Source organism: Lepisosteus oculatus, chromosome 13, assembly GCF_040954835.1.
Source record: "Lepisosteus oculatus isolate fLepOcu1 chromosome 13, fLepOcu1.hap2, whole genome shotgun sequence".
NCBI lineage: Eukaryota > Metazoa > Chordata > Actinopteri > Semionotiformes > Lepisosteidae > Lepisosteus > Lepisosteus oculatus.
In genome coordinates, this window is record NC_090708.1 from 4371218 (window position 1) to 4396331 (window position 25114).

The 25114-nt window shown below is 38.3% G+C and overlaps 1 protein-coding gene across 6 annotated transcripts in view; it reads right to left on the reverse strand.

The window, feature by feature from the left end:
- The window catches only part of plch1 (phospholipase C, eta 1), a 61606-nt gene that overhangs the window by 26439 nt on the left and 10053 nt on the right, over positions 1-25114 (reverse strand). For 4 of the 6 annotated variants that reach the window (XM_015360720.2, XM_015360716.2, XM_015360722.2 and 1 more), the window contains exons 3-7: positions 6052-6198; positions 4067-4310; positions 3248-3377; positions 1775-1945; positions 131-224 (exon numbers count right to left, since the gene is read on the reverse strand). In XM_015360720.2, the coding sequence (XP_015216206.2) occupies positions 131-224; positions 1775-1945; positions 3248-3377; positions 4067-4310; positions 6052-6198 (786 nt within the window). Of the gene's footprint in view, positions 1-130; positions 225-1774; positions 1946-3247; positions 3378-4066; positions 4311-6051; positions 6199-11671; positions 11864-17337; positions 17896-25114 lie in introns of those variants that run through there. The other 2 variants (XM_015360719.2, XM_015360717.2) reach the window with 2 other exon arrangements.

Consider the following 25114-nt stretch of genomic DNA (forward strand, 5'->3'; position numbering starts at 1 on the left):
CTTTAATAATGAGTATTCTTCAAAATAAAACTAGTAAGTGTTAAAGGTCATACCATCACCTCTTCTTTCATATGATTGTGCTTCAATGTTTAAATTAGTTCTTAACAAATGGGAAGAACGTGTAGCTTACCTTCAATCCCTAAAACATCTCTCTCTTTGTTTTCTTCAGAGACTTCAAACTTATCAATAATATCCAGACAATATTCGGTCGTCACGTTGTTCATCTATGAACCACAGAGACAGGGTTTATTTGTTTCAGGAAACAGTGCTTCAGGGGTGATATGACTCTCGGAGTACTGCTGACGGGAGTTCTGATACTTCTCTATCTGCAGGATTGTGGACTAACAAAGGCATCCAACAGTGCCATTACTTTCTTAAAGTACCTCATGGCCTAAGAGGGAAGAGCAATTGCTTGTTCTGCAACCTAACAATAACAGAAGGAGGTCTTAATCACCAAAACCTTAAGCTGCATCTCCATCTCACACATAGAGTAAAGAGTCTGAAAAGGCAATATGCCTTCTAATCTTGAACAGAACCTACTTCAGCTATAAAGCCAAAAGCTGGGCATTTCATTCTGCATCTACCCTAAAAGAGCTTCCCGACTTTACAGAAAACGTATTGAGGGACAGGTTTAACCTTAGAGAATTAAGGAGTAAAGGTGTCTAACAGTACTAGTAAGCATTACTTTAAAAAAAACTAACATTAGACACTAATAATGTGACAGAGAGGTGGCACTGTGGCTAAGGATCTGCCCAAGAAGATCCTAATGCAAGAAATTGTATATTGAAAATAAAGTGATCTTATCTTATCTTGATAGAGGTATATTTAAAAATAGGCAGCTGAGTCTCTCCATGTCTCCTTTTCTAACGCGCTGGTTTCCTGTTGCCCCAACAGAGATTTTGTGCACATAATGTCTCTCACTCAGCTGTCTTTTGTGTTTCCATATGCCGGTGTGAGACACACATCTCAACTGTAAATATTTTTTTTTGTTTGCTTGAAAAATGACACCAGATTAATTGGCATTGAGCATGTTTCTCTCCATCAGGCATCGGCTAATGAAAACTGCACAAAACCCCTACCGCCCACTTCTGCAATTCTGTCCAAAGCACAAGGCTTTTCCATTGCAACGCCTGTTTATTATTTAATGTCAGGAAACCTTCTCAGCCCTAAGGCACCAGCATCATCTGAGAGAAGCAGGATGCACATCAAACAAAAACAGTGGAAAAATATTGGAAGATGGATATCTCTGGGCTAGCACATCCCATCAGCACATTACAGTAATTAGCATCTAATGTACAGAATGGAAAATAATCATAATTCATGTCTTGTAGGACTTTGTCTATATTACTGATTTCAAATAATTCCTCATGATATCCATAGAAAATGCTCACTAGTGAAAAGACAAACACGAACAACATCATTTCAGACAGGTTTATGACAGCTGCTATAAGACAATGTTTATTTTCCTGTGTCAAAATTGTTTTGTCTTCTGACACAAAATTCAGCTATTCAAAACAAATCTGAAAATAGTTGGAACAGTTAAGTTTCCTACAGTACTTCATCACCCATGGTACACATGCCCATATATTACATATATACGTATATAATTAAATAAAAACAGCCATCTGTTTCACAGTTTGTATCTTTCCCAGCATGACCAAGTTGCCTGATCTGGATGTCTTTTTATATTCTTCATTTTGGGTTTAATGTTTTGTTACAGGCATTTGGCAAAAAAAACAGCCATTAGAGTATGAGCGTACACCGATATAATTACCTTCTGTTCTGTTCTGAGGAAGTTAGCAAAGTCTTCAACAGTGAGGTGATCCTTCTTGTCACTGAAACACATGAACAACAGGAAGAGATCCCTTCGGAGGGACATCATCTTGTAAAAAACGCAGAACTCCTCGAAGGTCAGGGTTCCTTGCTGTTCATCTGTATCGGCTTCCTTTAACCAACAAGACATAGAGAACTGACTGTAGTCCAGCTAGTCCAGAGTCAATACATTAAATTCTTTTAGAAGTGGGGAATCTGATTGATTCTGAAGATTTTGGAAACCTGGGAGCACATTAATCGTTTAATTAACATACACATTATTAATCATTCTAGCTTAGCTTGAAATGTGATTTTAGGATAAAAATCACACCTCCAAACCCCCGTTGAAAAAATGTAACACTTATATTTTTTAACACTTAAAAAACACTTAACACAAATATTACTCAAATCTTTTTTCCATTATTATTTCCATTACCGAAGAAAACAACACAAGAAGCAGTGAACTATCTTAGACTGCCACACTGATTATTTCTGTTCTTTTGAAGTCTACAAGACTCTTAAGCTACTGAGAGCTAACACAAAAGATCCCTTCGCTGCATGGGCATTAGTTTGAAAAACAGCATTTCGGTGCGCTCTCTTCTGTTTTTTTGTTAAGTACAACCCAACAGGATTAGGAAATGTTGAGGACCACATATTTAAGGCAACCTTTAATCCGTGCATCTGAAGATACTGCAGATGGAAAGAGGGTTCAGACTGCACCTCTCACCTCTCAAACGGAAATAAAGTAGCCCCCTTGTTCAACTGGCAACATTCTATTGCACTTGAAAATTGCAATTGTTTTGAAATTGGCTGAAAGTCAAGCCTCTGTCCTAAAAGGAACACCAATAAATGTTCGCCAATAAAAGACCACAGCGTATGCTCAAAGAGTCTTTTTTTGTTTTTATCCTCTCCCCGGTGTCACAGTGCTCCCCAGGGACGTTCTATTCCTGCTAGAACGAGTGACATCTGCTTGGTTTGGGCACCACTATCTGATTCCACGGATATTGCCAAAATGAAGGTCGTCATTCATATCATTCTTTAAAAAAAGTTGTTCTGTGGCCAGTTAGCAGCATCAATAAATGTGTATGACATAAAACAACAACAGCCCCCTTCAGCCCATGTATGAATATACATAAGGGACTAAGTGTCTGCTACAGTCTAGCTTGGATGGCTTGGTTGGTGTTGCTGTCTGCAGCACAGCTGAGTAAAGGCCATTCATTCAGGAAAGCAAGAGCGCATTGTGATAAGCACTTCGGAGTGGATGGTTACTTTATAGTTGACTCTAATCATCCGCACCTCTAAAAGACTCTAACCCAAACCTTCATATCTGCAGTTGCTTTTTGTCAGGAGGACGAAACCTGAATAGGCATGCCACGTTTCTGAACATGTAAAGATACTGTACACGCAGAGGAACAGCCACTCGTAGATAACTAACCTGGAACATCTGCCTGACTTTCCTCCGGGGCAGATTAACATTCATTTTATGCAACAGCTGGTAAATCTCTTCAATATTCAGCAGACCATCTCCGTTCTTGTCAGCTTCCTCAAAGGTTTGCTTCATCCACGTGAAAGCGTATTAAGGAAAGGTGAAAGCACTCCAAAGAAATACAGCTAACAGGCCGGCAGTAAGGAAAGGGCAATCAAGATTTGTATGGTACCCAATAACTTCCTCAGATCTCTCAGTCGTCTCATTTTACACTCTGTAATAAGGCAATGAAGGCCTTGAGCACGAAAAAAAAAAACTGAGTTTTCTTTTGCACTATATAATGCTTATTTTGTCTTTCGAAAGATTCATTTGGATGGCAATTTGGCAGTGTCTGCAGGTTAAATTCAGTCGTGAATCAACTGGGAAACAATATACACCAACTGGCTTATAGTCAGCATCATCTCAAGTGTGCAACACTGCTGCCCAGCAGTGGGGAATTATATCTCCCGTTCGAGGTAAATTCATAATTTATGACATAGCTGAATTGAAAAAAAAAAACACAGCCATGTAGGGAACCTCAACATGTTTTACAAGTGACAAACTCAAACATCTTCATGCAGAGATAAACTGAAGCACCCTATGAGATGATCGAGCACGGCCCCTTTCCCAGTTTTAAATCAGGATCAGTTTTTATCACCCAGAGACTGATAAAACAACTACAGTATGTGGACTACCTGAAAGAAAAAAAAAGGCAATAACATTTACTCTTGTAGATTACTCCACAACATGTCTCCAAACGTATAGTTACAAACTAGGCGATGAGGATATTGATCGTGGGTTCGTTGCCTTTTTGCAAGGGAATCTTCATCACTGATCCCAGCCATCAGGTACTTGAGGCCTGTGATCCATGTGCGGGCTTCCTCTGGGTTAGAGGTCACCAAATCCAGAGACTCCATGTGATTTCCATGGTAAATAGTGAAGCAGCAGCTGGGATCAAAGTTTCCATCTGCATGGCGATGGAAGATTTCGGACTGTCTGCCCTCTGTGACCTTGTACAGAGAGTCGATGGTAACTACAGTGGGAGGGGAGGGGGGATTGGAATGGAGGAGAGTGAGAAAAAGCATAGCAAACTGCTGTTACAGAACAGAGCCTTTGAACCCAATGTTGTGTTTTATATCCTTTTATATTTCTAGTCCTTTTTTCTATCCATCCGCATGCGGAGAACAAGCTCCAGTTTTCATTTCAATAACATGTCCGAGGCGTTTTCCTAAACAAGCTGGATGGAGGAAAAATCTCTTTTACACCTCTTCGTTCCTTCCGCCATCTCTTAGCCGTGTTGCAGAGAGTAAAAAGTGCACGTTATTAAATGGCACAATAGTCTTTCTTCATGTGCTTTTCATGTTTTTATTATTCAAAACTAAAAGAGTCATGGTAATCTTCAATTTGCTAATAGGTAAATACACAAAATGCAATATATCTTTAATTCTTTATGCAAGCCAGCCGTCTCCGAGTAAATAAATAATGTTCATGCCACATTCCGACATTGTTCAGATGGATTTGGGACAATATTGCATTTCCACAAAAACATCCCTGGGGCCCAGTTCTGCACTGGGCTCAGCACAGCCAGGCGAAATCACATCAATCGAAAATTATGATAATGAGATTAAGTTAAAAACAATATATTTTCTGCTGGCACAAAACTCCTTATCACTTACAATAAATCTCCCCGCAAATTCAAGTAATCCACACTGAGCTTAATCCGATTTGCTGCTCTTCTAAGCAATGCAATACGCATGTTTCTATCGCACAGTTATTCAGACTTATCATACACTTTAGATCCAATGTAAATCTGAAATATTTACATAACAAGAACTTAAAACATCCCTCTTGTCAATATTCTTTTGTAGGTGCTGCACGGAAGAGAGGGCCCTGTGTGTTTAGTTGCCGCAGAAAGGGAAATGTTCGCCCTCACCCTCCCAGAATCTCTCAAAATCGAACCTACGGCGCATCTCTCAGAACTACCTCATTAAAATGTACAGCCTCAAGAGAGGTGGAAAGGAAGGGAGATGTTTAAACTGTGACTGAGCAGAACCATCCACAGATAATTAAACAGCATGTATGTTATTTTTGCTTTTTACTTCAAGGCAAGGTCGTAAGCAACAGAAAGAGAAAAGAAAACATACCCTGGGCTCATGTCCCCTTTTTCAAAAATCATCATGTGATGATGTGGGATGTGAAATTTTCAACTTTTTCATTCCTAGATTTTTTTTTTTGCTAACTACAGCATCATTGAGGTGATTTGGTTAAAGTCTTATTGCAGTACAGCATAAAGACCTGGTTGAAGGCAGAAGCGAGTATTAAAATGAAAAACATTGGCTTCATCTTCCTTTTTAGCTGTAAGAATTTGGCTTTTCAAATGAATGCTGTGGACCGAACACAGACGTCCTAGGAAACACATCCACAATCATAGCCTAATTTTAATCTGAAGCACAACACCATGGCAGATTTTTTTTAATTATTCAAATGGGAAGGTTCTAAGAAGCTTACCTTCCAATAAAAGAAACACCACTCGTGAAATATGAAGCTGACGTTCTAAATAAGAAAAAAGCGGGTCAAATAATGTGGCTTTCATGCTTTTGTAAGCACTCATTCAGCCATTCACACCAGGTCAGCTGCACAGCAAGAAGCATTGTACCTCTGAGGAGTTCATTCTCCAGGGAAGAAAACACATAATTAACAATTTCAGAACAGGAAAGAACACGGGGCTGATTGTCAGCTGACGCAGAGCTCACAACCACACGGGATTCGCTTACTCTTCGCCTTCTCGCTTTTTCTTGAAGGCCTCCACCTGATGCAGGATCGATGCTCGTCCAGGAAGAACAGGCGGACCAGCCCCTTCGACCCGCTCTTCAGCTTGACCATTTGGGTCCCCGACTGCATGACGCTCATACATCGTTCAACTGGGAAGAAGAAAAATCCCAACACAACACTGAGACGCACGTCCTTACATAACAGTTCTATCGAGAGCAGTGTTCAGGACCATACCATACTACAATAACCAGTCCCACAAAATAAGAAAATAATGGAACGCTTAATCCACAATATTGTTATGGTTAATCCCCAATAATGCACTTCTGCACCTGTGAAAAGTGAACATTATTATTTTTTGGCAAACTTGTCCTTGACTCTCTGATTTAAAGCCTACAAGCTACCCGACACACCAGTGAGATTGTGTCTTCTATATGTTGGTCTCTTTGCTTTGTTGAATTTGTATAATCTTCAGAAAAGAGTTCTTCAAAATGCTGGGAATTCATGTAAAACATCTGAACATTAAGCTTGAAAGACTACCTTATCCTGATGTAACATCATGCCTGTCTATTCAGAATTTCTTGCAAGTTCAAGTGTTACAGGCAGATGTACTGAACTAACAAGTTGTTACCAATCAAGAAATATTAGCTCATTTTTGTCCCATGAATTTTAAGTCCTTAAGGTACATCATAAACTAATAAAAGAGTTTCAAATCAGAAGTAACCAAAAGGAGTGGGCCTGTGTGCTTTGTTTTCATGTTTGGCCATTAATTGAAAACTCAGGAGAAGGACATTAAATGATTTTCATACAAGATCCTAACATGTTTTTCTGAATTAGTAAATATTTTATTGTCTAACATGCCCTGGAACATGGTCAATGTCACTATCAGAAATGCCAGACACAGAGGTTGTCAACATCAGACTTGCTATTTAAAGGCATGAAGTGACACAGACATGTTTTTCACTGAAGACACCAAGAGCAGTTTCATAATGAAAGGAATATTTTAGAAGCATGGCTCAGGGATCAATATCAAATTCTAAGAAAATAATGCTTTTTTATTAATTCCATCATGGGTTAACTTCAGAAACAGACAGATTTTTAAAATGAAAAAAGGATTTTTAATATTTCAGCAATTTTAGCAATGTGTACAGGAAAAAAAATAATTCAATAATAATGTGATTTAATTTAATGAGTGCTTTTCAAGAAACTCAAAGTACTAACCAATAGCACACACTTGATGAACAGATGTAAAAACAAAATGATTTGGACTATAATCCTGCGATAAGAATGCCTTAACCTGGAGCTACAGTAGACCATTCTGTGCCTTATACATATGCAGGAGAACCTTGAAGTCTTCTCTAAAGTTCTCTAAAGAAAGCAGTGTAATTTAAGGAGGTTATGTGCTGATGCAGAGTAGTTTTAGTTAGAAGACATTATTATTATTATTATTATTATTATTATTATTATTATTATTATTATTATTATTATTATTATTATTATTATTATTATTATTATTATAGTAAGGCATTAAATAAATCTATGTAAAGCCTGATGTAATGCACACATCAATATTTCATTATCAGATATGTACAGCAGAGGTCATAACTAAGAAATGTTATGCAAAAGGAAGAAACCGGTATCATTCACATCAAATAACAACACAGGCACACATACAACAACAAGGTTTCTAACTTTCATGAAGCATTTGATTTCAACAAGAACACTCAAATCACCACCTTTGTGAAGCTAACGTTGAGAGCCTATGAGCCTAACCTTTAGTGTTCTCGTGGTTTTGTTTAGGAAAGTCCTGCTGTAACGTTAACTTTATATCAGACAGGCTCCTGTTAAGTGGGGAATCCACAGTAGCAGTATATGGCCTGAGTTTCATTAGCATAGGTGTGCAATCCAAGTCCATAATGGTCAATAATCAGACCAAGAAGCAGCATATAAATATTAAAGGTCCCAGCACAGAACCCTGTGGAACACCCTGAGCTAGTGAGGCAACATTAGATACGAGGTAGTGACGATTTACAAATTGGCTTCCGGCAGCCAATAAGGAAATCAAATAAACAGAGGGAAGTACCTGTGATCTCTAGATAATTTTCCACAATTTTCCAAAAGTTGGACTTCTCAAAAGAAGTCCAAAAGCACAAGAATATTAAGTGACCCAGGTCCAGATGCCATAAACAAGGCATGAACTACCTTGTCAGGGGCTGTTTTAGTGCAGTCTCTGTCTGAGCACCAACTGAAAAGAATCAAAGAGCTCATTAGTTACGAGATGAGTCTGTAATTGAGCTGCCACTGCCTGTTCTAGAGTTCCTGCAAGGAAACGCAAATGAAAATGTTTAACATTTTAATGTAAGGCTTTGTATTATCATTCAGAATTTTCATCGTGGCTCTTTTAATATCCCTGCATAACTTTCTTAACAAACGCAGAAGTTCTTAACCCCTTGAGCATTTATGTCTTTAAGTAGTATTTTTTATGCTCATAAGGAACAAGTACAGGTTTGTTCCATGCTGAAAAGAGAAGAAAAGAAAAACAACATCCAGTCTCTACTTCAGCAGGGGTATGAATGAATCTGGAGGGAACTGTCTTTTATCAAGCCAGCTCCATAATTAGTAGACCTTATTTTAAAAAATCAAACTTAGTGTTTATTTCCATTTCCTGATTTGGTTACACCTTTTAAAAACCTACAGAGCTACTGTATACATCATTTAATCCTTCTTCACGGATAAACGTTATGTCTTTGAAACTTTAGTATGTGTTTCACAAATTCTAAATGTACTTCATTTCAATGACATATATCACGGGAAATACTATAATGTGATTTACAGAAGTGGAAATATATATAAGCAAGCTCCTTATCATCATAAATATCATAAGTCATTTAGTTCATAGTGCTCAGCTTCTTAACTGTACTGCCAAAAGCCTCACAGCCCATAAATACATCATCCGAGTTCAACTATCAAAACATCAAAGATTCAGTTAAAATCTACAATCCAATTAAAACATAAATGTCTGGGAGGGAACACGTTTGATTTTATTTGGGGGGGGGGGGGGTGTTATGAAACAGAATGTCTCATTGTTTGCCTTTGAAGAAAATCAATTAATCCAAGTATAAAGAAATAAACCAAATCATGAATGTTTCTGTACACTACAGTTCATAACAAAAAGGCTTTTACTTGCAGGCAGGAAGCAGTGTGATTGTAGTTTAGGAGCTGAAATAGCTCAATCATTTGTCTCGGAGGATGAATCCTGGGGTTAGTCTTTAAGCAGTCTAATCGCATCACTCACTCATGCGTATGCTTTAAAAACGCATTAATTGTTAGCCATAAAAGAGACTGAGCAACATAAAATGGATGCACCATGAAAGGGTTCAAGAGCTTCTTTCTTACACAGTGCATAAAACTAAATGAAATATATTAGAATAGAAAAGGTATAGAACTGGTTCTTTTGTGCTCTGTGGCAAGCATTGGACCCTGGAGCAATAATGTTTCAGCATTAAATCTAAGCCATGTGTTCACGTCAAACCTAATACTACAGCAACACTCTTTTATCTGTTCCCTCTTGGTTAGGGTCCCTGAATGTGGACAAGCCAGTAACACTCGCAGAATGTCAGCCAAAGCAGAAACCATGCGTCTTCCATTCAAAAGGCAGAAAGCAATTGCTTTCTCTCTCATTATGTAACTCATTTACACCGTGAAAGCTTCTTCATCAGACTTCCCCCAAAAACCCAAATTCCTGAGTTCTGGCAAATAAGACAATTGGTAGATGTGAAAACAGAAAAAAAGCGAATATGACACCTTTTCTGAAATCTGTAATTGATATATCAAATACATACTGTATATATATATATCTATTTATCAGCATAGATTAAAAACTCTGGTTAACACTGCATTCTATCCATGACAAAACGATATATCATTATATACCTGATGGTTTTATCAATGCAGTTTACATGTGCACCCATTTCTATAACTAGGTATTTAACTGGAATAATTCAGGCACAGCTCCTTGCTCAAGGTTACAACAGCAGTGCCTCACCCGGGATTTGAACCCACACCCTGCCAATTACAAGCAAAGAACCCTGACCACTGCCACACACTGCTGCCCTTGTACTTTGAAATGTCTGAGCCTGCTTATTAGCATAACCATCGAAAATGTGCTTTCAAACTGTACGCACAGCAGCTGGATGAAAACTGATAGCATGAACAGAGTGACGATGGGTACCCTGGATGACAAACATTATGCCATCTCTCCACCTCATTTAAACCCAATTAGCCAGGCTGGGAGTAAACATTCATGCTTGATTAGCAGTCTTATAAAATTAGGTATGAGCCAGTGGCTTTAAAAAGTCTTTCTTAATAATTGCTTTGAACACGATTATCGAGGCTGGTACCTCATGACTTATTTCATGGGACACAGAAGAGATTCACTTAGTCAATTATAAAAAAGTTTATTGTACCATACATGAACTGAGCACCTCTGAAAATAAGACTGAGGTTCTTTTTTAGTTTAGACACAAATGTTACAAAATCAAATGGCCTTAATATCAAACAATATCAAATGCTCTTAACTTTGATGGCAGTAGAATGAACATCAAAGTGTTTAAGTACTTTGAAATAAAGAAATCAAACAGGGAGTAATTAGGTAATAAAACACTGCTTTGTGATCTCTTACTCATAAAACAGCAAAACACAATAACTCAAATGAGTAATGAATAATGCAGGAGCACCTGTGAAATGTGATAATTCTTATTTTCATATTTATTAAAGTTAACAGAGCACAAATGTCAAAATAATAATAATAATAACCCAGTCATACCCTTTCCTCTTACAATGCTGCTATTGTATCTTAAAGCCTTTCTGTGTGTTGCAAGACGAGAACAAGAGGAAAATGTACCTGCATTAAAGATACCAAGATTAAAGCAGACATTTTACTACACACAACACAAAAGATGTCAATAAATTTAGCACACTGAACACCAATAACATCCCCTATTATAACTTTATTACTAAAATGCAATTCGTCTACAGTAGCAGCTGGCTACTGTAGTCAAATTAATGTCACACTATCACATTGCTAGAAGTTCCACTTCTAAAACATTTATCAATGACACTTGCAACTCCTAATCCAAAGTAGAACCAGAAAACCTATCTAAAATACAGTTTGCCACAGCTGAAGACTTAATACCACAGAGTCGGTCACTATGAAAGTGCCCACAAGATCATCGTATTTTGCAGGAACACAATCTGAAATCTGGAATCTTCCAGAAATGATCCCTGTAAAGACCCCATGAACACCATACGGCTTCAAAACCGATTGACTAGTCAGCGCCTATTTAACAAATGAGGCCATCATATTATATTATGTAAACAACTCGCTCGACAAAATCCTCTGCCGCTTTTAACGATGAACATCTACACCCGAACGCTTCTCTTGACAGCAAGACTCGGACTCCCATCCAGCAGTTTTCACCTTTCTCAAGCCTTCTTTCGAGTACTAGCATGAACATGAGCTCAAAAGCACATTGAAAAGAAATTCACGAGATCTAACAGCAGAAGAATGCACCAACACAATTGCATATGAAAACTCAAGAGCTCCGATTGACAACGGGTACAAACCTATATGTGCCAGCCGGTGCTTCTGTACAGCTGCCACACTTTCCTCTACGCGATACATCTTGCATGCAGGGAAAATAGCTTTTGCAGCCGATCAATGGTCTGGATGAGACTTGAAAACTTCCATTGTTCATCCTGGAGCCACAGTACACTCCTCTGCACAGCCCCCATGTCCCATTTCTGATTAGCTCTGCCTCTCCCTGTAGCTCTTCTGCTCTGCCTGAAGGTTGACTGTTTTCATCTTGCAGTAATATTCATGAGTCTCGGAACACATCATCGGACATGTTGATGTAGATTTGAGCCTTCGCGGCATTGCTTGAAGGGTGCAATTATTGTTTTAAAAAAAATAATGGGGCTTTAATGCCAAACCTCTAAATAAAGTACTTTCTGCTGTTTTGAAGTTGCTGACAAAGGGGCATCGTCTTTTTATCTGCAGCCTTATAATCCTTATAAAAGCTTTCTAACATCTTTCACTGCAGCATAAAAAGTACAAGATATAAATAAACCTAGCATTTTAAACTCATAAAACAGGTAATCAAAAAATCTTGTGTGGCATTTATTTAGAGTTACCATATTAATTAAATGCTCTGCTATGGAAACCCAGAATAGTTATATGTGGATTCCTGTGTCTCTCCAGAGGGAAGAGAAATAAGCCATCACATATATCAAGCATTAAACAAGAGTACTCAATCCTGCCAAATACAGCAGGCACTGAAAAAGAAAACAAAAAAATTAAGCATATGGTTTCCTGTGTTCAGAGATCTAGTTCAAAGCCATTCTGTGTCTCAGCTGTCTTTGGTTTCCAGTTCATAAAAGTGGCTACAGTCTGTGAGTTTCAAAGACACACATTTACGAGAAAAATATCCATCAATGCCCATGTGCACACAGCCTTTACCTTTTTTTAATCAAGTGGAAAGACTGTTAACTCACAATACTGGCTGGGAGCAGGAAGGTCTATCCTGTCCTTTAGGTTCAACACTCGCCCTTTTCTGTGGTGGACAACATGCTGACATGCAATGAAATGCAGGAAGCAGCTATGAAAATAAAGGCGGATGGTTTAAAAATGGACTGAAGCTTTCAGGACTGGCTTTGCGATTTTCTGGGTGTTTAATAATTGAAGAAAACAACCACGAAGGCAACAGGTGGATTTCTGCTAACCTGGCAGTTGAGCACGCATGCTGGTCTTTTTATAAACTGACATTTATTTTTACCAAACCATACACATACTGAAAAAGAGTACAAATCAGCTTTGTTACAATAAGAAATGCTTCAGTTAACTGTGAATTATTCCAAATTGTTATTTTTTCATTTATGAGTGGTTCAAATGAGAAATCTACTTACACTGTATTGAACTGTGTAGGCAATTCATAAACATTTAATGTAAACAGGTTTGCTTGTTTTTTTATTCACTACAATAAATTGAAATGTAGTCATTGCACCCTCAGGGCAGTCCTTGTCCTATAGCAGTTTTAAAGAGAAAATCAAAAATCAGAAGCAGAATATCCATTATATTATATTATGTTATAGAATATTGGAAAGCCATCCAAGACTTGGAGAAAGTTCAGGAGGCATGAGAAAATAAACAATCCTGTACTATATAGGTTATTTAAAGAATCCCACCAAATCTGCAAGCTATAATAGGTGTTGCTATAATACAGCAGTAAAAATAGACAAACTTTTCATAATGCAGCATTCTGTACATTGCTGTAGAAATGCTGTATAAAAAAGTGGAACTATATCATGGACTTGGTGCACTCCAGAGTCACTTTAGACAGCACGTCTGAGCAGGATGAGAAAATAAATCATAAATCCAGCTTGAATCAACCTGATAAGCATGCAGACAACTCTAGACATTGCAGGAGGTTTACTTGGGAGACGTTACACTAATGTGGACTAAGTTGCCTCTGGAAATAGAAAAAAAAATCTACGCTCATCCCATTTATGATGGGAATATTTAAAGTCAGGCATGAAAATGTGGAGTGTCTTTGAAATCCGATGTAATTGTAGTTAGGACTTTTATTTTTAACCAAATCAAATTATTTATGAAATGCTCTGCTTTAATTCTGCAAATCCAGTTAAATATATATATATTACTAATTTTATGTATGTTTTGGACAATACAATCTTTAGGACAAATTTTCTGCATTATCTAGATGACTAATAAAAAGTTTAAACATGACACACATATTGTATTAACATGCAAGTACACATACTATAGGATTAAATAATAAACATTCTTATTATTGAGAACAATTTAATAATTTTCCATGATGACTATTACATTTGCTTTTAATTATCTTAAGAAATTGAAAGCCAGACCTCGTGAATTTCAACCCGTAAGTGTATGGACTGCGTGACCCCACAAAAACCAATAGCTTTGCCAAAAGCCATTACAATTAATCTAAACAGTATAATGTTCTTTCAATTGATGTGTACCTAATGTCCATTGACTTAACTAAACAAGCTATAGAAAGACAATTGAAGGCCACTGAATGAAAGATTTTTACCATCACTGAAATGATCAGAGCTGAAGTGTCCTTGTACCTGAATCCAAGTTAAACAAGTAAATGAGACACGAATGCGTTTCATTGCATTACAACTGAATGCATTTTTGCATTACTGCTATATAAAAGGTATACTGTAGCTTTGTCTTCACACAGTGAAGAAATCCATTCATTATGTGTTCTTTTTAGCTTGCTTTCACCTGAAGCCATCACTAAGAATTCAGAAGACATTGGCAGAAATTTGTGTTTGATCAAACTAAGGACCAACTTGAAAAACTCTTCATATTGAAGGTGTAATGGATGCAACAGAAACACTACAGATTTGTATTTTTCTTGAGCACAGTGTGTCAAAATAAGTTTTAAAATGTGACCATCACACCTATGCCGACCAGCTGAGGGGTTTCCTGAACTGATCCTTGTGAACTTACTTCCCATGGCCTGTCCACCAGATCTGTGACAGGGATGTGTTAAGAGCCCTACAGATGAAAACGAGTCATTTCGCCCATTCAGAGTACACGTGTGTTGCTGTCTTACTCAAGGCAAAGTGAGGACGCCAGCATGTATACACTCCCACTCTTGCACAGCATGGCAACAGAATAAACATGTGCTCTTCTACATTAAGTGTCTGTTTACTTACGCATAGCATTAGTGTACACATGCATAATGCATTCAACACATTAAAATGTAATGATATGAGATATTAAAAAGTAATGACAGGCATTGGATCAGACAGGACTTTCCTTTGAATTAGCTCATGCTGCATAATGTAGAATACCTGTTGAAATGAAAAGAGAGCACCGCAACCCAACTTTGTTTAATTAACTTGTAATGACTGTCATCGCCCAATGTGTTTTATATTGGGCTTTCCTGCGTACTGATGAAAACAATGTCTATAAAAGCATGGCATTCTTTCATGATTTTGAAAGTCATAAGACTGGAAACGTTTTTGTTAAATGAAGACTATTTTATTAACTAATTCACTATATCACTGGGGAATACCGCTCTGTTTTAGCCCAGTGCTCTTCCCATCTCAGAATATAATTATACAATATACAGTCGGATATTTGCATGTTGTTGTTTTCTTTTCAGCTTGTTCGGCTTAATATTCTCTCAAAGGATTTCCTTTTTTATTTTTTTCTGATCTTGTCAAGAAGCACAGGCTAAATCGCACTTAAAGAATGCTTCCAAGGATTTAATTTTTACTACAGCATCCTGCTTTCTAAACATAGAACTCAGGTTCCATTGTATAACACTGAAGGTGCCTTTCAACACCAAAGAAACTACCCATTCATTTTTTAATCACTATTCTAGAATTATTTCTATTCGTATCGAATACAGTTATATTTACTTTAACTAAATTAGCTGCAAGGTTCTGTTTTAATCTTTCACAAGGAAGTCAGTTTCTGTTTACAGAGGGCCAGAGGTTGTTCTGGAATTTAACTGAATTCTCGAGACACCACCTGGGTGTTCAATGTAACCATCTGAGTAAGTGGATGATAACTTTAAATCTCAAAGGAAAGTGTTCTTCTCCAGGAAGGGGGCAACACCTGTAGTCACCCACACCATTTGGTTCACAAATTTAGATAAGGAATAACTGCCTTAAAGATGTATAGCCCATTCCAAAATACCAGCTGCAGGAACTTTTTTACGGTCCATGAGACTAACAGATAGATGGAATACATTAATGACAGCAACAGTCTAAGAGACGACTAATAATACTTCGACAAATGTAATCATTTATGACACACATGTCCAGATGTAAATGCACCACCTGAACTACTTCAAATGTAAATGTTTCAGAACTGATAAAAAAACGGCCTGCATCAATGCATTCACAGAAGCTGGTATGGGCAACAATGCTTTAATTGTTCCTTCTTGAGATCCGCAAACCCAGGAGCTGCGTAGACAGAGAGACAGGGGGGCTCGACGATCCTTTTTGAACACCTTGAACCAACAACAAATGCAGTCGCGCCCCAGTCCAGCTAAATCGTATATTTCTGTAAATGAATACAGGCTGTTAGAGGACTGATATTTTAGGTAACTTTCCAAGTAAACGGAAAATATGTAAGTGTATTAATCATAAGATACATTCAACAAGCACTCGCAGAAAAGGTCTCAAAGCAATCGCGTTTCATTCAATGTAACAGCATCAATTTCACAGTGTGAATTGCAATCCTGCAAATCTCGTGATTGTTGTAAGCACCAATCTAACCTACTATAAATAAAATGTATGAGAGCACCATAAAAACAGACGCGTATTTTAATGCATCTTCCACTTCAATCATCAAACACACCGGAACAGTTTTCACATTTCAGTTAATCGGATTTTTGTTTCGCACTCCGTCAGAATATAATTTAGTGCCTGAGCTGGTGATTAAACCCCAGTTTCTAAGTTATATCCAAAAGTGTATTGCTGTTGTAAATTGCAGTGCTTTATTTTGAAAAGTAAATTTTGAATGTAAACAGCAGTTAATTCAAATCACATCTAAATTCAAATACAAATTTCGATTAAAACCATACAGTGCGTTATTTTTAAAAGCAGACAGCGTATCATTGCAGCACCACGGACAGTTCCTCCTCTGAGCTATCGATTCTACCCGCTTGACGAGAGCAGTAGGCGTTTATTCTACATATTATGACAGCCAGCTATTTAAAAAGGCATTCCTTGAGTTATTATATGTCTTAGACAATGCACTCCCACTCATTCTTCACAAGCTACTAATCAAAGGAGCGTTTTGCGTGCTGTGTGTAGAAATAGACAATTTTCAAAGTAGAGTATGAAAATGAACTGAAAATGAATTTCCTAACCCCAACCTCTTTCTCCCATTCTAAAAAACGCTAGTGTACCAGTCTAATGTTCTCCGAGACGCAAGAAACGTATACTTCTAGTATAGCATCAACCAAAACACAATAATAAAAGTAACATCTAAATATACGTCTAGGTGAAGCTGTCAATCTATTTAAACTCACGTTTTGCCTCAGATATGTTTAAAGTAACAATAAATTAACATATATGTGGATTTTTTACGTGCAAAACTAAAATACAATCAAAGATCTTGAAACAGTATTTGAAGTTAACGGTTGAATGATAAGACCAAAGGCGTTTCAATTTCGAACTACTTCATTTTCAATTTGAATTTTTACTTTCCTCGAAAGGATACTCACCTTTCTCGGGACTGAGATTTTTAAAAACTTCAAGATCCGCCATGAAACCCGTTGTCTGTATGCATAGCTATTGCTGAAAAAAAAAACCCCAACAAAAACTGCGCAGAACAGAGCTTGTGTTCAGACTTCAATGCGTCTTCAATTTTCATTTACTGTACAAAACAATCCCTCGTGAGATGTCATTTCCAAGTTTCAGACATGGGTGCGAAGCTCCCAGCGATTTTAAACACTTCTTATTTTTCAATGGCTGGGTTCCGTAGCGGAGCTTAATCCATAGCTTATGCCCTTATTTTAATTACAAGGTGAAATGAAATGCTAACGTTCTGCAACATTCAGTCTGGGTGAGCCCGCACGAGGGGCTAGGCTGCTCAGTGCACTTTTCCGTGCGGAGTCAGAGGCAGGCAGTGACATAGCATACTTGTTGTCTATTCAAGCAGCTAAAATGGGCTTCAATACATGTTGTTTGGGGGTGTCTTGTGTGACAGTACGGAGGTGTGGGGGTGTTTAGGGATCTACGCTCTGTGTTGTCTAAATTCGAGTGTAGGAGGTAATCCCACAGCCCGATAAATACCAATGCACTGCACTCCCCTTTTGAAGGGCTGAGATAAGAAACTTGACAACAGATTATAACACGGTAGGCTGGGCACGAATTCCTTGATGAGTGCTATTTTAACTCGTGTACTTCGAGAAACGAAAACGTTAATTGATCATCGTGTTGGTTTTGTTTAACGAGGCGGTGAAAGGGGAAGCTATTATCAACATGACGCTGGGTCCGATACTAAATATAAATGCTTGTGTGTCTCAGGGGAACTTTATCACAAATGATCTGATCTGAAAGATTTACAATTGACCCATTTCCCTGTGAGTCGTTTTTTTTTTACAGTTACATCACCAGTATAGTTAGTCTGTGTCAAGCGAAAGACGACAGTAGTGGAGTATTAAAACTAAACTATTAAGGCAACATCATTCCGAATTACGAGGGGGGAATGTCTAAAAATGTTCGATGCGTTTTAATTGCGATTTTCTTTTTAACGTGAAACAAAGGTTTTGTTTATGATCAGTCTCCCATATCCGGAGTTGAAGTACAAATAGACGGCCAAATGCATAGCATGACAAATAGAAATTTAGAAAAAAAATCATGTGTGTTGTATTAATTTAAAAACGCTTTCACGAGCTATCATATCTAATTTTGTAGCCACAATTCTAGAAGCTGTATTTGGTGAGGCGATGAGTGGCAGAATTTGAATCTGCCACAGGTACAAATTACATTGATTTTACTGTGGTCGTGTGCCTAACTGTATATCAACCCATTATCATGCAATTTTTCCGATAATGAATGAAAACACTGAACACACATCAACAATAACACGTCATGGGCTTGGGTGAAATCTAGCGCTGGAAAAACGTGTTGCTGTCATCTGTTAAATGCTGAGGATGACTAATGTTTAAGGGACATAGCTGCTCGTTTTCAAGCGCCACCACTTTTCTATCTCCTAATGTCAATAATCATCGAGGTTTAATTGCACTAATTAAGGCTGGTATCGACACGTCACTCCCGGCCAGTTTGCCATTCAGAAGTGCTGTTTCTTACACAGGACCTCGGAGACGGACTAGAATTCATCTGGATTCATTTGTTGGCCATTCGAATATTGAGTATGAAGTCTCCAAGCTATGTCGGAACACCTAATAAAAACTAGAACAATAACTACCAAGGTAATCTGCTGTCGTTGGAATCAAATCAACCTATTACATAACTGCTTAAAGTTGCGTGATATTAAATCTTTAAAATGTTCTCTGTGGAAGTGCTATTCAGGCGTTACTCAAAGCACTGTTTAAATGTACTGTATCGGCGTCTTTTTAAGTAAATGCCAGCACAACGGAGCAATACAGTTTATTAATTCAAGGTTTTAAAAAGTGACAGAATAAAACATAAGTCATACCTTTGTCGGTGTCTGAGGTGTGACCCCAAGTTTATCTCCGTGTGTGTTTGTCTGTCTGTCTGTGTCTAATGGAGAGCAAGCTAGGGTATGCGAAAAGAAATCCCTAATGCAAATTGTATATGGCTAATAGAGTGATCTTATCTTATCTTATATCAAAATACTAAGCATTGCAGTGAACCTAAACATACCAACCTCTGAGATCTACAAATGTTATATGCCATTTATAACTCATATTACAAACATGCATGCTATAAACACACATAAATATTGTTACAAATAGGAGTTACCAAAACAGACAACGGAATTTAACTGAGCAGGATGGTCAATAATAAATAATCACAACCCCAAATTGTCAGAATACACCCGAGTGGTTGGTATAATTCGAGGCACCTGAGTTCTTTATCTTCTGGCACAGCTTTGGTTAAACAAATATTTATTAATAATGACAATAACACACACTAAACAACACAACATAAAAAATACAACATAGTTACTCTCTTGACAAACAAGGTGTCTCGGAGGCCTATATTCTGACCAACCAGAAAAACCCCAATCTGCTACCAAGTATTCAAATCCTATAGAACACCTACACAGGCGATGAGAGACATACGCCTGCCTTCTAAAGTAAACAGAATATGACCATGAGTTAAAACTCCCTCTGTAAATCCAGATGCTACCAAGTGAATGGGAAACCTATCTCCAGGAGTGGCTGTTTTTAGCCTAGGAATTCTCTATACAGGAAATCAGTTTCCTAAAACAACAGAAAGTAAGCTCTCTTAACAAGGATCAAATACTGGAATCTGATCTTAAAGGCTGATCAGGACAAGAACCTCCAACCCCTTCCCTTTCCCTGTGTCTTTCTGTCCATCACCTGTTCTCTCTTTTGCCTTTTCTCTGTCTGCTCTTTTCTTTTTATCCTGTTTTCCTGGACCGCTGCTGACCCTTAATGATGTACCAAGAACTGAATTAACCAAGGTAAACCAGAAGATTCCTTTGATCAATGTGTCTCAGACCCAATACATCTCAGTAAACACCCCAGGTCCTTTCTTGCTTTGAAGCTCCAGGGGACAGCACATGTTGACACTGGAGTGTACATACAGCATGTGTGTATACAGTAAAGAACAAGTAAGAGGTTTATTCCAGGCTGAAAAGAGTAGAAAGGAAACACAAGGTTTCGGCTGCAGAGCCTTCTTCAGGTGTAAGAAAGATAGGGCAGTCAACAAAGATAACATACCATGGGAAAACAAAAGACAGGAGAGAGGAGGAGGAGGCGGACGTGATTGGCAAAAATGTGGTCTGGTGGTCTTCATTTATGGCTACGTGAATCAGTGTGCTCCACGTTGTAGCCTGATCTCTCCTGATCACAGAAGCTGAGCCAGTCTGGGCCAGGCCAGGTCTGGGATGGGAGACCTCTAAGGAAGACCAGGCTGGAAGTGGTTCTGGTGGTGTTCCTTCCTCTGGAGACAAAGCTGCAAATCAGGAGGTGCCATCCTTCATACACTGTCAAACTGAAGCCCTGATTTCCTGGTTATTAGAGACCCCATGGCTCCATTTGTAAGTGTAGGTGTGTTAACCTCTCTGTCCTGACTAAATTCCACCTTGGGTTTGCACAATACTCCCTGTTCCCTGCCTGTATTCCACTCATAATTCTTTTGGTGAAGCAATTCCTCACTTTTCCACTTCAGGTGGGTGATGCATTTCAGAAGAAGATGAAGTGAGTCCCATCATATATTCAAGAAGCAATCACTATTAATATTAAATTAAAATCTGTCTTGACAGTTTAGTATTACATTTGCATTTTTTAAATATGACCTTGCATTTTATTTAAGCAAAATTGAAATTATCATATGAAAAAAAATTGCCCTGGGCTTCTTATCTGTCACAGTAAAAAAAAATTAGTTCAGACTCCACTCCTCACATCCCGCAGACTCATCGTTTTCTAGTAGTTGCAAAGAAAAAAACATCTTAAGGGAATGTAATTTCATTCCAGAAGCAATACTGGTTCCACATTCTGCAGATATAATACACTTGCAGCAGTGTAACTGGGATTACTGCAACACTGCTGTATCTTTAGAAAAGTCAATATTATTTCATGTCAGTGGTGTGCACAAAATGTCACGCTGAATAAATAGTTGAAAATATCTTATGGGGCTCCCAGGGTCTCATCACGAGAAATAAAACGAATACCCCTAGCAAAACACCTGTAAAGCCAATAAATTGAAGTAATCACTTTTCTGCCCAGAGAGCATATTTAACATGCATTCAACACAGCTAAAGGACGTCTGAAGGGTCTTGATCCAGCATTTACTGCAGGCAACCTGAGTAGCTCTGCAAGCCCTACCAACATCCACAGTACAAAATGAATGTCAAATTCCAATTTCATACACAGATTACATCCACACCACACAGCAAAGGTCAACCACATTCCTAAACCCAACATAAGTAAGTGAATTTCTGGGACATGTAGTTTAAGATGAGACTTTCATTTGAATCAGGTGATTAGATGACATCTTATAGACTTAAAAGGTGGAAATATTGGTGTCAAAAGCATACAGCTTCTTAAAAATGCAAGGACTGTTAAGATAAACCCTGTGCAAGTACTATAATCCATCTTTACCACTTAAGACTAGCGTTTTCTATTTTCCGTCATTTAGCTACTTTGCTGAAAACCTTTCATAAATCACTCTAGGACTAACAAAGAACTTTCTCATATTTGGATATGGATATGGATATGCTGGATCAAGACCCTTCAGACGTCCTTTAGCTGTGTTGAATGCATGTTAAATATGCTCTATGGGCAGAAAAGTGATTACTTCAATTTATTGGCTTTACAGGTGTTTTGCTAGGGGTATTCGTTTTATTTCTCGTGATGAGACCCTGGGAGCCCCATAAGATATTTTCAACTATTTATTCAGCGTGACATTTTGTGCATGGTGAAACTGTGCAGCTTTGCTCAAACCTTTTTATACTCTGCATGCTCATCATCATCAGGCCCTGCACAATGTAGAAAGTCTAAGCTAGTAAATCATATTTCAGAGGTTCCTAGCTTGTGTTGTGTCTTGCATACTAATTAGTTTTTGTCAATGTTTAACACGAGGGGATCTGTAAGTACAAAAAAGCAGGGGTGCTTTAAAATGTTAAAGAAGAGCATGTGTATGTTTAAAAAATGAAAAGAGGAACGTACATCAATTTCTGAAAAGGGGTGACAGACAGAGAGTGGCATCAAGATTTAAACATAACTACTACATTCATGAAACCTGAATTAAGCCCCGTGTTGAAAGTGTACCATTCCAGAACAAGAATCAGTTTTATTTTATTATTATCTCGAGTACCTCAGGCTCATCATTTTTTCTCCACATCTACCAAACCTGACCACCAAAAAACCCAATAGTTCCCGCACATTTCAAATGAACCCAGCTGAAGCTGCTTAGCAGTGTGCATGGAGCAATCCACTTTGTACTGCTCTCACCTCAAAAACCCCTGCAACAGGTCCTAATTCCATTATTGCAAGTGGCTGACACCATGGGAAAAATCCATAAGTTCAGCTTTCAATACATCAAGTACTGGATCTGTAAATACTGGGACTTCCAACTCTGACAAGAAATCCACAGTAAGAAAAATCAATTATAAAGATTCAGAAATTTTTGTCAGCAGAGTTTCTCCTGTTCGTGTGGTGATAGTTCACCACACACGACAAGAAGAAGACTTATTCTTAGTTATGCTACAGCAATAAATTCCAGACTTAAAAGTGAAAAACCAATATAACAGTCATGATCCTTTTTATTTTGTGAGGAAAAAAATGTATGAAATCACCTGGAAATCATGTGCTGTAGTACTGTTCTGACTACTGAGATACTGTGGGACATAGAGTACTGAGTCTAGGGATGGCAGAAGGTACTTTGATTGAATAAGTGTTTGTCCACTTGATTTCTAAGTATTAAACAGTAACTGAGAGCAGTTCTCAGTGTACTACTTCATCTGATTGCGTTATAAAACACCCCAGGGAGAGGATCAAAAAGAGGAGGAAACGGCACTTTGATTTGACAGTGCTCAGCTGCATCATCCATAATTTAATCACTCATAAAATCTTCAGTGGCGCAAAAGGAAACAAACTCTCATAAATGACTAAGCAACTGTCTTTTGCCTCTATTTATTTTGAATACAAATAAGTTAGAACCATGCTCTCACCTTCAGAAAAGGTTTCATCGACACCACTTGAAGTGTAGCTTTTACAGCTATAAAAACGCCAGAAGCACAGATGATTAAGACATTTTGATTTCCACTTCAAATTCTCTCTCCATACTGTAAATCCATTTTAACCCTGACGGACGTAAGACTAACAAGTTATGTTTAACACAAGAACTGTGTAAAGTTTAACCTAGAACTGTCATTTAAGTCTATTATAGATTACACTGATATTCCTGAATTTTACCTTGTTGTATTAATTGTACATTACCCTGTTATTGTGGGGAAAATCTGGTATTTCTGATTTCACAGACAAAATTCCCCTTCAGCAGATTTTGCCCATTAAATCCGAAGTCCGTTAAAACAAAGTCCATTAAACCGAGGGTTTGCTGTACTGAGGTATTTTTAGTGCACATCGCTCTGTGGACCACTGTACCACAAAAAAAGCAGCTACATTTAGATTTCCCTCCTCGAACTGGTTGAAAGTTGGAATAAATCAAAGGGAATTTTGCGGACACCACAGTTCAAAGCAGATTGCTCAAGGGCAGGGGTCCCCAGCCCTTGTTCTGTATCGTCCCAATCCAGTTAGTTGTAAAGGTCAGCCTGACTGCCTTTTTATAAAGAGTAGGGAACATTTGTAAGTTACTGATCCATTAAGCAAGTAATTTGTTCAGTTAAGGGAATTCTGGTTCTTAGTGCCTGAAGGGATTTTTGTTCTCAGTGATCTCTAAATTACTTCCTAACCAAGTTAAATTGCCAGCAGCCATATCACCCTGCAACTCACAACTGGCAGCCCACTGAAGCTCAGCAGGTGTGAGCCTAGTCAGTACCCGGATGTGAGACCTCCTGGGAAAAACTAAGGCTGCTGCTGGAAGAGGTGTTAGTGGAGCCAACAGGGGGCGCTCATCCTGTGGTTCATGTGGGTCCTAATGCCCCAGTAGAGTGATGGGGACACTATACTGCAAAAAGGCGCAGTCCATCGGATGAGACGTAAAACCGAGGTCCTGACTCTCTGAGGTCATTAAAAATCCCAGGGGGTGTCTTGAAAAGAGTAGGGGTGTAACCCTGGTGTCCTGGCCAAATATCCCAACCATGGCCTCCTAATAATCCCCACCCGGGACCTCCCACGATCAGAATTACAGGCCCTTGCTCTAACGATATCTTATAGCTGCCCTTTCTGTTTTCAAAAACAGTCAAAAGAATGTTTCAGAAGTGCAGAAATTACAGTTACGGGAAAAATTATAATTTATTTTGAACTGGCTTCACACCTGATTTTCTCCTAGATTACTTCTGAGAAGGATTCAGCTCTTCTGCTCTGGAGGCCGGTGTTTTGACTGTGTTCTTCAGGTCAGAGCTTGGCACGAGGGAATGGAAATGCCCTAAATAACCCATTTTTCTGGCAGCTCACTCAGCAGGTGCAGAGCAGAGCGGAGCTTTTTTTTTTACTTTCGCCCTTCACAAGGCCTAGATTCATCACCCATACACTGGCGGAGACAAATCAGGACAGTAGAGTGTGGGATCCATCAGTGTGCTAGGATTCTGCACACAAGCTTGAAAACGGGATGATACCTCTAAATAAATGCCAGCTGTAAACCCTTCAGCTTTGAAGGTAAATTGCATTGACGTTCATCCACGCCTAGTGTGAAACATCA